We start from the raw sequence: 14379 nt of genomic DNA, 5'->3' as shown, positions 1-14379 counted from the left end.
ACATCATGGTAAAACTGCATTGCTGAAGACATCACACACTTGAATCAAAGAATATAAAGAAATCAAGCTGGTACCAACTTGGAAGCCTTGTCCCTACTGGCTAGTTTTTACAATGCTAAAAGACAGTGTACATGCTACAAGGGGATAAAAGTAATTATCAACCTTACCCAACTGTAAGTTCTGCAAGCTCCAGTAAGTGGCCTGAAAAGATTACACACTGACACAATAGTGGCACAAATATAGGAGTAACCAAATAGCTTCTGGTTGGACTTAAGGCCCACTCCACAAGATGGAACTCATGCCTGGCATCATTAACAGGGTCAAAAACTCATGGTTAGGTAGAGCACAGGCCCTCAGGGAGAAAAGTACTACTATTTTTCTGCTAAATGGGCATAGTATTAAACTGTCTCCTAATGACTTAGTGTTATACCAATAGAATAGTGTGTCACCCAACCCTTATCAAAGAAGCTTCTTTTTACAGTAGATGGCAACTAACAACTAACACAGAGACCCACAGTTGGCCAACATGTAAAGCATAAAAGCCTAGGGTGCTCAGCCCTAAATGGGACATTTATACTAAGTGGGACATTTGTACCACACTTCCTCCCAAGGCAGGAATCATCATGGATGAGAGGGTATAATGATTTTAAGAGCCAAAGGTAGTGGGTGACCACAACAAAACAGGCACAATGTAACAGCTGCACATCAATTTATGGTGGTTGCAACAGCTTACACAAGATCAGGCCAGACAAAATCAGACAAAATCACAGCACAGAGTTTGGAGATGGTCACAAAGCTCCACTCCTAGCTGAGAAGCTATTGGCAATTGATGTGTGCTTCGAGAGAGTTAGTTAGCGTTTCCAGGATGCAGCCCCCGAGAGGCTACCAATGCTCCAGGGGGTGATCAAATACCCATGAATATAGTGGGTTTACTAGGTTTGAAAAGAAAAGACAGGACATGTGAAACTGGGAAGGAATCGTAGTAGGAGAATAGAGGAGGAATTGGAGAGGAGGGAATAGAGGAGTGGACTTGATCAAACACCTTATATGCATACATGAAATTTTCAAACAAAAAATTCTAAGACAAGGAAAAATCAAAATTAAATAAAATTTAAAAGTCACAAGTCAAAATAGTCTAACATTTCTTTATGAAGTCAGGCTTATTCAGGAAACAATGAAATGTAGTCCTGAGTGCATCACAGTCATAAAATGTAACTACAGTAAGGAAAGGTGGAGAATCTGCTAGTTTTTACTGTGGTTTGTCTTCTTAAGAACAGTAACATCTTGCAAAGAACAGCTCAGACTTTGGTGTGAGCCAAATTGCACATAAACATAAAAAGTAATTTTTTCTTATAATAATAATATTAATTTTCCTCCACTTGTATTTTTTCAAATAGTTTTCATCAGTGATTTTTGTATTTGGCTCCATGTTGGGCTTTATTCTTAACTTTCTGAAAACACACCAAGAAAACTTCTTTTTTCATTCTTTCGATCTTGTTTTATTGATAATCTGATTCTTTCTCTTCCTCTTTAAGGAAATCCCCAGAAAGCATATCTTTGTAATGTTTTCTTTGAGTTTATCTTATTGTAGTGCTTTCTCTTTGTTCATATCTATGATTTATGCAATCTGGGTAAATCCTGGCTTGGGGCAAAACCACAACAAACTTTTGTTTATTTAGTAAGTACAAAGCCATCACTGGTCTTGTCTACTTGGCCAACTCTCCTTGTCATGTCAACTTCCCACATTCACGGAGTTTTCAGACTTAGATCCTGTTCCTCTGTGGATTAATGATTCATTAAATAGAGCCCTGCTCTTCTTGAAACAAAACATCATGTACTGTAATGACTCTGAAAATAATCAGAAAATCCAGGGTGTGTGCACAAAGTAAATTTCAGTCAGTTACTGGCTCATAAACTTTTAAAATCTGTCATTTGGGCTAGAGAGATGGCTCAGCAGTTGAGAGCACTGGCTGCTCCCCCAGAGGACCCAGGTTCAATTCCCAGCACCCACACAGCAGCTCACAACTGTCTGTAACTTCAGTTCTAGGGGATTCAACACCCCCACACAGACATACATTCAGGCAAAACACCAATGCACAGAAAATAAAAGTAATCATTCCCAAAAAAGTTAATATATTTTTTTTAAAGTTAATAAAAAAACCTGTCAGTCACTAATTTGGGGTCCACAATTCTCCACTTTTCACAGTCAGCACAAGAGGACACTCACTCATTATGATGACAATCATGAGATTTTCCTTGAGAAATATTTAGTATTTCTCACTCACTAAGTAGAAGGTTGTGTACACAAACAGTCTAGAAGGTCTCAGTCATTGTCATGAAAATATAACTTACAAGCCAGTCTCATTACTGAATCTACCTCATGATAACAAATAGCATTTATGGTATTGTATGTGAATAAATGTTATTTATGTCACTTATTGGTGTTCTATATATTTTTACAAAATTCTTAAATTGATTTGGCTTCTCACATCTGTAAATGGAACCTTCCAATATATCAAGGATTACTAGTCACATCATAGATTAGTAAATATGTAAGCGTACATTTAGCATGCCCATTGAAAAGCTGATTCTTGTTGGCTGTACTGAATTCTACTTAAATGTTGTTTTTTTTTTTAAATGTAATGTCTCATTGACAGCACAACATTAAAGCTTTAAGAATATTCACCTGTTTCACATTTTAGGATGAAGAATGTTTTATTTTTCCTATACTCAATCAGAATGGTTATACTTCATAATTATATAATGAATTCTAGTAATTGTTTGATCTCTATTCTTCATAATCCACTTTGTATATAAATAGACTCTTTTAAACTCCAGTTTTAACTTTATGCCTTCATTCTCAGATCTTTGATAAATTCAATATCAATATTTATATTTATCACTTTCCAACTAAGTAATGTTATTGGGAAATCATTAAGATAGCATTATATTACAAGCCTTAGGTACATATATACGCAAAAATATAAATATTAATTTAAAATTTCTTTTAGAAGCTCAGAAGTGTGAGCTAAATCATATATTTGTTCTTCAGTATAGATTTCTGGTGTATCACTAAAAGTTATATTAACATTCAAAGCAGGCCTCCATAGCACCTTGGAGCCTGTCACAGTGTGTCATTGGGCCAAGAAGTAATGTAATGTCTCCATCCTTATGCCTATGCAGAGCCTATTTCCTGAGCCTCTGTCCATTCAGAGTGGGTCTGTGCAGTTCCTCAAAGCCTTGTGGGAGAAGACACAGGCCAGCGGAACCCACAGCTTTGAAGATGCCATGACAGAGTCCACATTTCCACAGCAGAAGGTAAATGCTTTTCTCCTCACACACGTTATTTTAAACCAAGATGCAATGTTGTGTTTAAATGGTTTGCATTTGTTCTTAACAGTTCAATTTTCCCTTCTTTGTTTCCCTTCTGTTATTATCAGAAAATACTTATTAAACAATTACTTTTGGAATTTGATCTTATTGTACCTACCTGTAATCCTAGCACACAGGAAGCCAAAGCAGAAGGATTACAAGTTCAAGGCCAAGCTGGGCTATACAGTGAGGCCTTATGCTAATAATAGCAATCACCCTCGTGTCAGCAATACTATCACCCTCATGGTAGACTGAAACCTCCTTAGCAGGCAGCTGTACCAGAAAATATATCACAGGGCAGAATAGACCTGGCTTTTGGATAGAGGGCAGGTGTGGTACAGAGACTTTGGTGAGCTCAGGGTTTCCTGTGAGAAAAGCCATGGGGCTGTGTGGATCAAGGAATGCTTACTGCAAGCCTGGCCAAAGACAGGAATCATACTTGGAAGGCTGGATTATTTTGGGGTTGATGAAAGTGCCATGGTTTGAAGTAGTATGGACACTTTCAAATCCCCCAATGTCATTAATCCTATTTAATGTGCTGTGTGATAGAATAAAGAGGTGGGTATTAAGGAATTAAATCATGAGGTAAAACCCTTCCTTGTAAATGCCATTAAGGACTTTGTAGAAGGGATAGGAAGAACCAGATAAGCCCATCTCTCCTTCTGCCATCCACAGAGGAGGCAGAGTTCAGTGTGCACTGGGAGCAGACCAAGCTCTTACCACACATCACACTTTCCAGGGCCTTGGTCTTAAGTATCCTGGCTTCTGGGGCTGTAAGAAGTAAATTCTGCAAGTGTCTCAGCCTAGAGTGTTTTGTTAACATCAGCAGATGAATAGGAAGGGTGGCACGTTTGTGCATTGTGGTGGTTGAAATGCTAGCGTGGTTGTCACAGAGGAAGGTTTGACAGTCACAAGGTAGCACTTGGTATCGCTACCGTAGACTGGGTCACTCAAGAGACGATGCATGTGGGAAATGCAGATGGCTACTGAGAACTTCTCTGACCATTGCCGGCTTCCCACAATGAGCCATGTCTAGACCAAGGACTCTGATTATTGGTTTTACTCTTAAGAATTCCCAGTGATGGGTGCTGGATGCCAAGTGGGAAATCCAGAATTTCTGATATATTTGATCATTGTCTCTGACCTGATTTTTCTTTTAAAAATTGTACATTTTCATGGAGTATTATGGGATACTTAAATACATGTATATCTTGTATAATATTCAAATTAGGATAAATATCTCAATTTCAAACATTTAGAATTTTTGTGAAAAAAATCAAAATCTGTTATTATAGCTCTTTGAAATACATATACACTATCCACTATCTATAATCACTCTACTGCACAATGTCAGTCTCTTGTCTAGCTATAACTTGGTACCATCTGACCAACCTTCCCCTTCTCTCCCTCCACTGGTTTGCTTTTGAGAAAGGAAATAAGCATGTCAATATTAAGTAAAGTCAAACAAGAACTTGGGAGATATCTCCTTAGGTAAGGGCTCTTGCTCTACAAGCAAGATGGTCTGAGTTCAAAGCCCCAGCATCATACATTTTAAAAGGCATGGCTGCATGTGCTTGGACCCCAGGGACCTGGGGGCAGGGACAGGAAGCAGATTCTCAGAGGGCTGCAGGTAGCCAGCCTCACACAAACAGCGAGCTTCTGCTTCAGTGAGGGACGCTGTCTCAGGAATGAGACAGAAAGCAAGAGAGGAAAACATCAATGTCCTCTTCTGTGCCCTACATGTCCGTGCACTAGCATGTACACACACACAATGCATGTGCACACACACAAAATGCATGTGCACAGTAAGGAAGTACAAACAAGCGGCAAATCAATCCAAACCTGTTACACTGTGAAAATATCTCTTACATGAGGGATAGCCAACAGGAGGCCTAAAAAAACCAGAGGAATATTCAACTTCTGTTCCCTTGTCTTTTGGCTTTGGTTTAAGAATATGACGCTTGGTATTGAGAGAAAAAGGAAATCCCACAACCATGTCAGCAGAAAGTAAATGAAATTCTTTGCATATTTCACTCAAATTTTCAACTGTTATATTATGCTTAAAGACAATGCATCCAATTCTTACAAATTTTTTAAGCATTAGCTATTTTAACTGGAGACAACAAGAAAATTGAAACTTGGCACCTACTTCAAGTTCTAAGAGGTTAAAAAAATTACTTGGCAATCAGTTTTGTACTTGCTATTACTGTTATTCATGTTCTTGCTTCATGCCAATAAATATCCCTCCAGGGAAAAGGTAACTGTAAAGGCAATTTTCGGAAATGTTCTAAGTTTCATAATTTGGTTTATTCATGAAAAAAGAAAAATGTTGGTGTCTGGGATGTACATGGTGTGGCAAAGCTGTCTGTCCCAAAATTTCTCAACCATATTTCCTTGCTATCATTCTCCATATTAAGTTCAAAACAGCTGAGGCTTGTTCAGGGACTTCTCTATTTCCACAGTATGCTCCAGAATATTCACAAACACTAAACACACATACACACACACACACACATATACCCCATGCACACACATACACATACACACACACACACACACACACACACACACACACACACACACACACACACACGTGTATGCACAGTGGTATGGAAGTGATGGCATTTGTCTCTCTACTTCTGAACTTTCACTCCAGTCTAGAGAATTCAGGCTCTCAAGAGAAGCAGGTGCTCGAGAGAATACACATCTGAGAGAATGCTTGACGATCTAGAATGTGACTCTAGTATTTTTAAATAGAAACTTGGAATTTTAGAACTGAGTTCTGTCACCAAGATTCATGAAATTAAGACCATGTATGATGGCATACACATGTTATCCTCCCACTTACCTGGAGCCTGAAACAATAGCAAATATCTGAGGGCAGAGATTTCCTCAAATTTGCCATTTCATTTCCGTGGTCATACTGTACTTGACCCAAACAATAAGTGTCCGTTGAGCAAACGAATACTGTCTTGTCCAAATGTTAAAATTGGAAACAAGGGGACCTGTTGAAAGTCAGTAGCAGAACTGGAGCTAGACTGCATACCAAGGTGACGTCAGGGCTGTCACCAATGCATCTGGTTCTTCTCTCGTCTGGATACAGGCGAGCATCCTGTTCTTGAAGCATGGCTTGGCTTCGAGGCTTGCCTCAGAGGCTTGCCTCAGCCCATGAAACATGAGAAGAGTTCTGTGTCACCCCAGTCCTAGACTTTCAAAAGTCAATGTGAGTGTCTGTGTTTTCTCCCTTCTCCTACCCTGGTGACTAGAAGCAATTACTGATACTAGGTTGACAGAAGGTGGAAACAGCCTGGGATTCTGAGCTCTGAATAGACAGCTGATCCCATCACTTGTGTTGCATGAGAAGGACCAACATTTTGTTCTGTCCAGCAGCATTCCTTGTCTTTCTTCCTCTATACACATGACTGAATAGCACAACCTGGGGTTAAAACCTGCCTTTGCCACTCATTGGGGCCTTTGTCTCTGTGCTCCAGTTTCCTTTTGTGTCTTCCCCCACCCCCCACCGCTGCCTCTCTCTCCCTCATTCCCTCCTCCCTCTTATTCTACCCCTATTCCTGTCCCTGTCACTTTCCTCTTATACAACACAATTCAAATCTGCCTTAGATGCACTGAGAAAAAAATCAGAGTAGAGATAGAAAGATTAATTTCAAGGATAATCTCTTATAATTTTATAATCTAATCAGACCAACCTTATCAGAGAGCATTCTCCAGATTTCCAAGAATTTTCAACATAAAATTCAATGCATTTATCATTTACACATTCTTACCAGTCTCACAGAAGAATTGAAGTGTGACATCTTTATATAATGTTATACTCCAAAGTTACAAAACTGTGAGAAAAAAGTTAGTATTATTTGTATGATGCATATGTTCACTGATTCAAGTGAAAAAATATTATCACTAGGTATTCATGGCACAAAAAATTTGAATGAGATCCAAACTTTTATTAACCATATATTTTATATCAAATGTTATTGTCTATGTCTTAGTTATGCTAGACCATGACCAAAGCAACTTACGGAAGAGAGAGTTTATGAGGGCTTACAGTTCTAGAAGGTAAGAGTCCCTGACCATCATGGCAGAGAGCACAGCATCAGGCAGGCAGGAAGGCATGGTGCTGGAGCAGTAGCTGAGAGCTTCTACTCTTATCTGCAAGTAGGAAGCAGAGATAGAGACACTGGGAGTGGTGTAGGCTTTTGAAACCTCAAAGCCCACCCCCAGTGACACACCTTCTCCAACAAGATCATACCTCCTTATCCTTCCTAAACAGTTCCACTAACTGGGGTCCAAGCATTCAAACATATGTGCCCTTGGGATCCATTCTCATTCACACCACCGCAGTCTGTCTCCCTAATGAGATCTGTCTTATACAAGAAGTACACTTTGCCCCCAAAGAATCACAAACATATAATGTCATTCAATTATGTGTGTTGACTGAACAAAATGAATGAGCAATGTTACTAACTAGAAATAGAAATATTTTAGAATTATACATATTTGTCTAACAAAAGAAAATTATGCTTAGTGATGAAATATTAGAGATTTTTTATTTAACTTTCAGTTAAAACCAGAATATACAGATTTTGTCTGTCAGTTCATATGATCCGAGTATCCAAAGAGCCTGCCTGGCTCACTGAAGCCATGAAAAGTAACAATGGCCTACTGAACAAGTAGAACACCAGATAGAAATAACAAGTAGACTCTTACAAATAAGGAGTTAAAATCAACAGTACACTGATATAGTGTAGAGATAAAGAATCCTTTTATAGTCAGTTGGCGGCAGATGTTCATGCTCCCAGTACTTGGGAGGCTGAGAAACCGACCCTACATTGAAAGTTCAACACCAGTCTGTGCTCCTTTGTTCTGTCTTACAAAACAAAGGCAAAAAATGTGAAAAGGTAAAAAGGAAAGTAGGAAAAAAAGAATCCTATTGAAGTAAATAGTACTAATAACAATAATATTAATCTTATACTGAGTATTTAGGATGTGCCAATCACTGTCCAGTGTTGTTTTTGACTAGGTGTTGGACCCGAGAATTTCATGCAGATAGGTAAGTAAGTAGCACTGAGCTGGATTCTCAGCCCTCAATTCCAGCATCATGACATAAATGCATTACCTTTCCTATTTTACAGTAATTAATTATGTAGGGAAAAATGAATTTCCTCAAGGACAGAACCAGGACTTGAAACAGGGTTTGAATGAACGTGTCATGGGTCAGTTCCTGGATGGGAGTCATAAGTAGTAAAAGGATGTCAATGATTCCTGAGTTAATTCGTGTGTTAACTGAGTTCCAATTTAAATTCTAGTGGGGTGATTTCTGAGACTTTGAAGTAAGGATAAAATATTGTCAAAAGGGACCAACAAGCAATGGGTAAAAGTGCTGACTGTAAATCTCATGCCCTGAGTCTGATACTAGGAACTCATGGTAGAAGAAGAGAACTGACTCTCAGAAGTTGTCCTCTGACCTCCACATATGTGCCAAGGCACACATGTATCTGCACACACACACACACACACACACACACACACACACACACACACACACGTAGTTTTTAAAATACATAGTTAGATAAGCAAGTGACACTAGTTTAAGTTTCTAAGGTTAAAAAAAAGTGAAATAGCTGTAACCTAAATATCAAAATATAACAAAAAAGTGTAATGATTAAATCACTCCACTTCTTCAAAAAAAAGAAATAACACACAGTCAAATAGAACCAAGTGTTTAGTCCAGAAACTATCAGGAATATGTACACACAGTTGTTAAGGGGAAAATATGTAAAGGAAGTTAAATATTTTCTTTAAAACTTTCTTTAAAACTTGCAAGAAAGAGAAATAAATATCAAATCCTTAGCACTAACTTAGACATACAGAAAAATGTAAGGGCACTTGCTGTAATTAAAACTCAATGGTATATTGTTTACTGCTCTAGCTGGTGGTATGAACCTGGGAGAGTGGGGCCTAAAATGAGGCAGCCTAAAGTCTCATGCAATAGCCAGCTTTACTCAGAACATCAATTTACATTCTGAGGCTTAAGAAGTCACCTGAGTAAAGTGTACAGTCACAGGGACAAGCCGTATGTGGCAAAAGCATGTTTTTTCACAGAGGCATGTAAATGAATAACAATAGCCAGCTGTAACAAATAACCTGAAGTAAGCTCACTCCTGTCTGCTATACCTGGGAGGGGCACAGAAATGCATTCCAAGAAGAACCATATTACAGGCAAACAGAGATCACAAGACTCTTGTCTTTATTTGGAGTTTTCTCATTAGGTCTCAGAAATCTCCTCACACCGCTTTATTCATGGCCCATGTTCCGGCAGTATATCCACTATCGTGCTCAGCATTTATGCTTCTACCAGAGCTCCTATCTAATAGAAAGACGTGAGAACTCAGAGCGCTAGGAGTTGATACAGAGGAAACTATAGAAAGAGGGGAGTGGTGACACACAGAGAGAAATTATGGACAAAGAGATCATGTGTGCAGAAAATACAAAACCATTTAATTTTTAGAACTTATAATGAGGAACAAGAAGTTATCTGATGTAAGATCAAGAATAACCTAGACATGAAAATGCTATAAAAATATCATTTATGACAAAAATAAATCTATAAGGAACGTAAAAATAATCATTTAATAAAAAGGTACCATGTTTGTTACTTCTCTTATCTCTGGGCTAAAATGCCTGACAAGAAGCAGTTGAAAGGAGGAAGGGTTTCTCTGGCTTGCAGTTTCAAGGGCTACACTCCATCAGCTCAGGGAAGACCTCATGGTATGAGCAGGCCACCAGCTGGCACACTGCAGATTCAATCAGGATGCAGACAGCCCACAGAAAGTGGGGCTGGGATTTAAAACTCAAGGCCCACAAGCAGTGACCCACTTCTTCCACCAAGGCTCCACCTCCTAAGAGTTTAACAACCCTCCCAGACAGCACTTTCAGCCAAAGACCAAGTATTCAAACCCATGAGTCCATGGGGTACAATAGAAAAGAATTCTTTAATGAACATTTTTCTTTATATTAACGAAGGCCTTACTGGAAGACCTGAATTGCTGAAATGTTTGTTGTTATTTTTTTTCTCTTTTCTCTTTTGACTCTTTGGGGGACCTGCCACCCAACTCCAAATAATCACACACTGAGACATATTCTTATTTATAAATGCCTGGCCTTAGCTTGGCTTATTTCTAGCCAGCTTTTCTTCACTTACAATTTCCTTTTGCTGCATGGCAGTGGCGGTGGTGCACGCCTTTAATCCCAGCACTCAGGAGGCAGTGACAGGCAGATCTGTGAGTGTAAGGCCAGCCTGGTCTACAGAGTGAGTTCCAGACAGGTTCTAAAACCACAGAGAAACCCTGTCTCAAGAAAAATTTTTTAAAAATATCCTTTTGCCTCTGGGCTTTTATCTTTCTCTATTCTATATACCTTCTTTACTTCTTACTCCATGGCTTGCTGTGTAGCTGGGTGACTCGCCCCTAATGTCCTCCTCTCCTTTTTTTCTCCCTGATCTCTCTTCCCAAATTTCTCCTCCTGTTTATTCTCTCTGCCTGCCAGCCCCACCTATCCTTTCTCTTTCCTCACTATTGGCCTTTCAGCTCTTTATTAGACTATTAGGTGTTTTAGACAAAGTAAAGCAGCTTCACAGAGTTAAACAACTGCAACAACATAAAAGAATGCAACACATCTTTGCACCATTAAACAAATGTTCCACAACATAAACAAATGTAACACATCTTCAACTAATATTCCACAACACTGAAAAGATGCGTCATTCATATGAATAAGAAATCATTATCACAGCGAACATTTTTCCAGATGAAAATATGAATACAGTGCTATTCCTGATCATATCAGCAATAGAATTTCTTCACTCTGATTTTGTTATTGCTGCTAGTTTGTTTTTGTTTGGGTTCATCTGGAACTGAGGACTGAGCAAAGGGCCTGGTGCATGCTAGGCAAATCCTCTAACACTGAACTATGTGCGTCGTCAGCCTTCTTTCCACTTTCTATTTTGAGATAGCATCTCACTAAATTGGTCCAGGTTGACCTTGAACTCACAAGATCTCTTTACTTGAGCATCCTGAGTATCTAGGGTAGCAGGCCTATGCCACCAGGCTGAGCCTCTTCATGCTGATCCTAAATTGTAAATGAACAGAAGAATTGTAAGAAATAAAAGTAAGGAGGAAATTTTTCTTTTCTGAAAAGAAAGCTTATTCTAACCCATGCTTGTTCTTTGTTGTTGTTGTTGTTGTTGTTGTTGTTGTTGTTGTTGTTGTCTGGAGCTGAGGACCGAACCCAGGGCCTTGCGCTTCCTAGGCAAGCGCTCTACCACTGAATTAAATCCCTAACCCCTCCATGCTTGCTCTATTGCTTCAGAAGTAAATCAACAATAAAGAGTAGAATCAGAAACCTGGCAAAGTGGTGCACACCTTTAATCCCAGCACTCAGGAAGCAGAGGCAACCGGATCTCTGAGTTCAAGTCCAGCCCCTTCTACAGGGTTAGTTCCAGGACAGCCAGGGCTACACAGAGAAACCCTGTCTCAACCTCCCCACCACCACCACCACCACCACCAAAAACAAGAACAGAGTCTGAGCCAGACAAGGTGGTACATCGTTGTAATCCCAGCACTTGACTTGAGAAGCTGAGGCAGGAGAATCATCAGAGTGTTTTAAATCACACAGGACTGCATTCCAAAACTATATCTCAAAACAAAAAGAAATAAAAGAACAGAGTCCATAGCCAGTCTTGAATTCATATGGAATTCCATAGGTAACAGAAGAAAGAGTTCAGGTCATTTAGAACAAAATTAAATATTTATAAAATAGTGTGATGATTTGTGTCTTTACTGGGTTCAAAAGGTAGAATTAGGTCCATCTCAAACACTGTGGAGAGAAATTGAAGACCTAAATATAATTAGTAAAATTTTACTCTAATTAGAAGAAAATAACAAAAGTCATCTGAAAACTTCAGGACAAGAAAAAATTTAGGGCACAAATGAGCAAAACTCATAAAGAAAATATGAATAAATTTAAATACCTAAAAAGTTTAATTTCTGTCTAGTTAAATACACTGTAACAAAGTTAAAGACTTTGTTATACAAGCTGGAGAAAGTATTTGAAATACTTATAATGAATTTCAAGTGACCAAATCATGGAGGACAAGATGTTCAGACACAATATCACTGAAGTGACTGACTTAAATGTTTTTAATGTTATGCAATTTTATAATAGCCAGATTGACAAAAATAAAATCTTGTGATAATACCAAGATGCCCAAATTGACAATAATAGGAAAAAATGGAGATTTCATATACTATTAATATCAAAGCAGGTAGACCCAATTAAAAATACTTAAGAGAAATCTATGTAATCATTAGTTTGACAGTCAGAGTGAATGAGGAGTAGTCTTTCCAAAAGTCTTAATTACGGTTAAGTTTATCAGAAAAAAATACTTAAGCATAAGGAAGTTTTGTATTATAATACAAAAATATTCTGTCCTAAACAAGGCATAAGGCTATTTTCTCAGTATAGCCTTCTTTAAAAGGCAACTTGAGCCAGATCTGGTATCACAGTTTGTTGGGAGGCCAAACCAGGAAGATCACCAGTTCAAGGCCAGCGTGCACCACAGAGTGAGTTCTAGGCCTACTTTGTCAAAGGAGTAATATCTTGACTTAAAATAAAAAAGCAACCCAAGGAGATACATCTCAGTGGTAGAACACTTGTCTAGCACACACAAGGCCCTGGGTCTAGCCCAGAAAAGTTCCCCGCACCACCCCTCCAAAGTGATCTGGCAATAGCTGGTTATGTATTATTCACGTGTGCTAATACCATGTGACTCCATGTCTAGGCAAAGCATTCACACACCTGCAACAGGAAACACATGCAGAGATGTGAACTCCTGTGTTGTTTGTATCAACACCTTCAGGAGCAGCACAAACCTCCAACCAAAGACTGAAGAAAAGCGTGGTCGCCGAGATGGGCTTAACAACAAAATGAGCATATAAAATAACAAGACCAATTTTTGGAGTATAAGATTTCGATGAGAAAATTGCAAAACCTACATAAGCCCTGTGATAGCTTGCATAAATTTTTAAAATGCATCAAGCAGTCTTAGCTTGCTATAAAAATACACTTCAGAATCGGGCTACAGCTTTGATGGATGGGGTTGCTTTTGGGGCTACAGCTTTGATGGATGGGGTTGCTTTTGGGTAAAAAGACTGAGAAAAGCAGGAGAGACTTGCTGGTGAGAGGAATTAAGGAGATCTCAAATTCACCTGTGATTTTATCTTATTTTACTTATACATTGTAATTTTTGAGGTGGAGTCTCTCTAATGTCACTAAGCAGTCTACCCTGGCCCCAAACTCCTTATCTCTTTGCCTCTGCTGGGATCACAGGCATGGACCACAACAAACAGCTCTGTAAGTTTTTATTTAAATAATCTGGAAAAAAAAATACCATTTTTCCCGTTTAGCTGAGAAGCTCGTAGTCATTCATTACATTACTCTTTGCACATGTTTTTCTGTCTTCTTAATTTTATTAAACCTGTCAAGGAGTAGAGGATTACACAAAAATTAAAGATTTAAAAAAGATAAAAAAGCGATCATACATAATAACATAAAATATATTATTTGTACCAAACATGAGGGAACAGGTTTAATATCCTTAAGATAAAACTCTGTTCTAAAGAAATCATATAAATGTACATAGAACATAAGATATGCAAACAAAAAAATGTGGAATAACTTGTAACTCGTTTAAATGGTTGAAGACCAGATACTAAAATTATTATCCACATAAAGGGATGTTAAGAAAGTACACCTGGGGCTGGAGAGATGGCTCGGCCGTTAAAGGCTAGGCTCACAACCAAAAATATAAGAAAGTACAGCTATTATAAACATTTTAATGGTATGAAACAGTATCGTTAAGTGCCGTAGTTCAAGTTACAAGATTACTTACGGGAGGCTTACCTGTTAAAAGAACCGGGGAGACCTGGGCAA

The 14379-nt window shown here is 38.6% G+C and overlaps 1 protein-coding gene across 2 annotated transcripts in view; it reads left to right on the top strand.

The window, feature by feature from the left end:
- Nucleotides 1-14379, top strand: part of Veph1 (ventricular zone expressed PH domain containing 1) — a 198172-nt gene that overhangs the window by 134104 nt on the left and 49689 nt on the right. The window contains exon 10 of one of the 2 annotated variants that reach the window (XM_059264717.1): nt 3184-3318. The exons of the other annotated variant lie outside the window; for it this stretch is intronic. Within the exon in view, the coding sequence (XP_059120700.1) occupies nt 3184-3318 (135 nt within the window). The remainder of the gene's footprint in view (nt 1-3183; nt 3319-14379) is intronic. 2 annotated transcript variants of the gene reach the window in all.

The sequence above is a fragment of the Peromyscus eremicus genome, chromosome 6 (assembly GCF_949786415.1).
Source record: "Peromyscus eremicus chromosome 6, PerEre_H2_v1, whole genome shotgun sequence".
Lineage (NCBI taxonomy): Eukaryota > Metazoa > Chordata > Mammalia > Rodentia > Cricetidae > Peromyscus > Peromyscus eremicus.
This window is presented reverse-complemented; position numbering and strand designations above follow the sequence as displayed.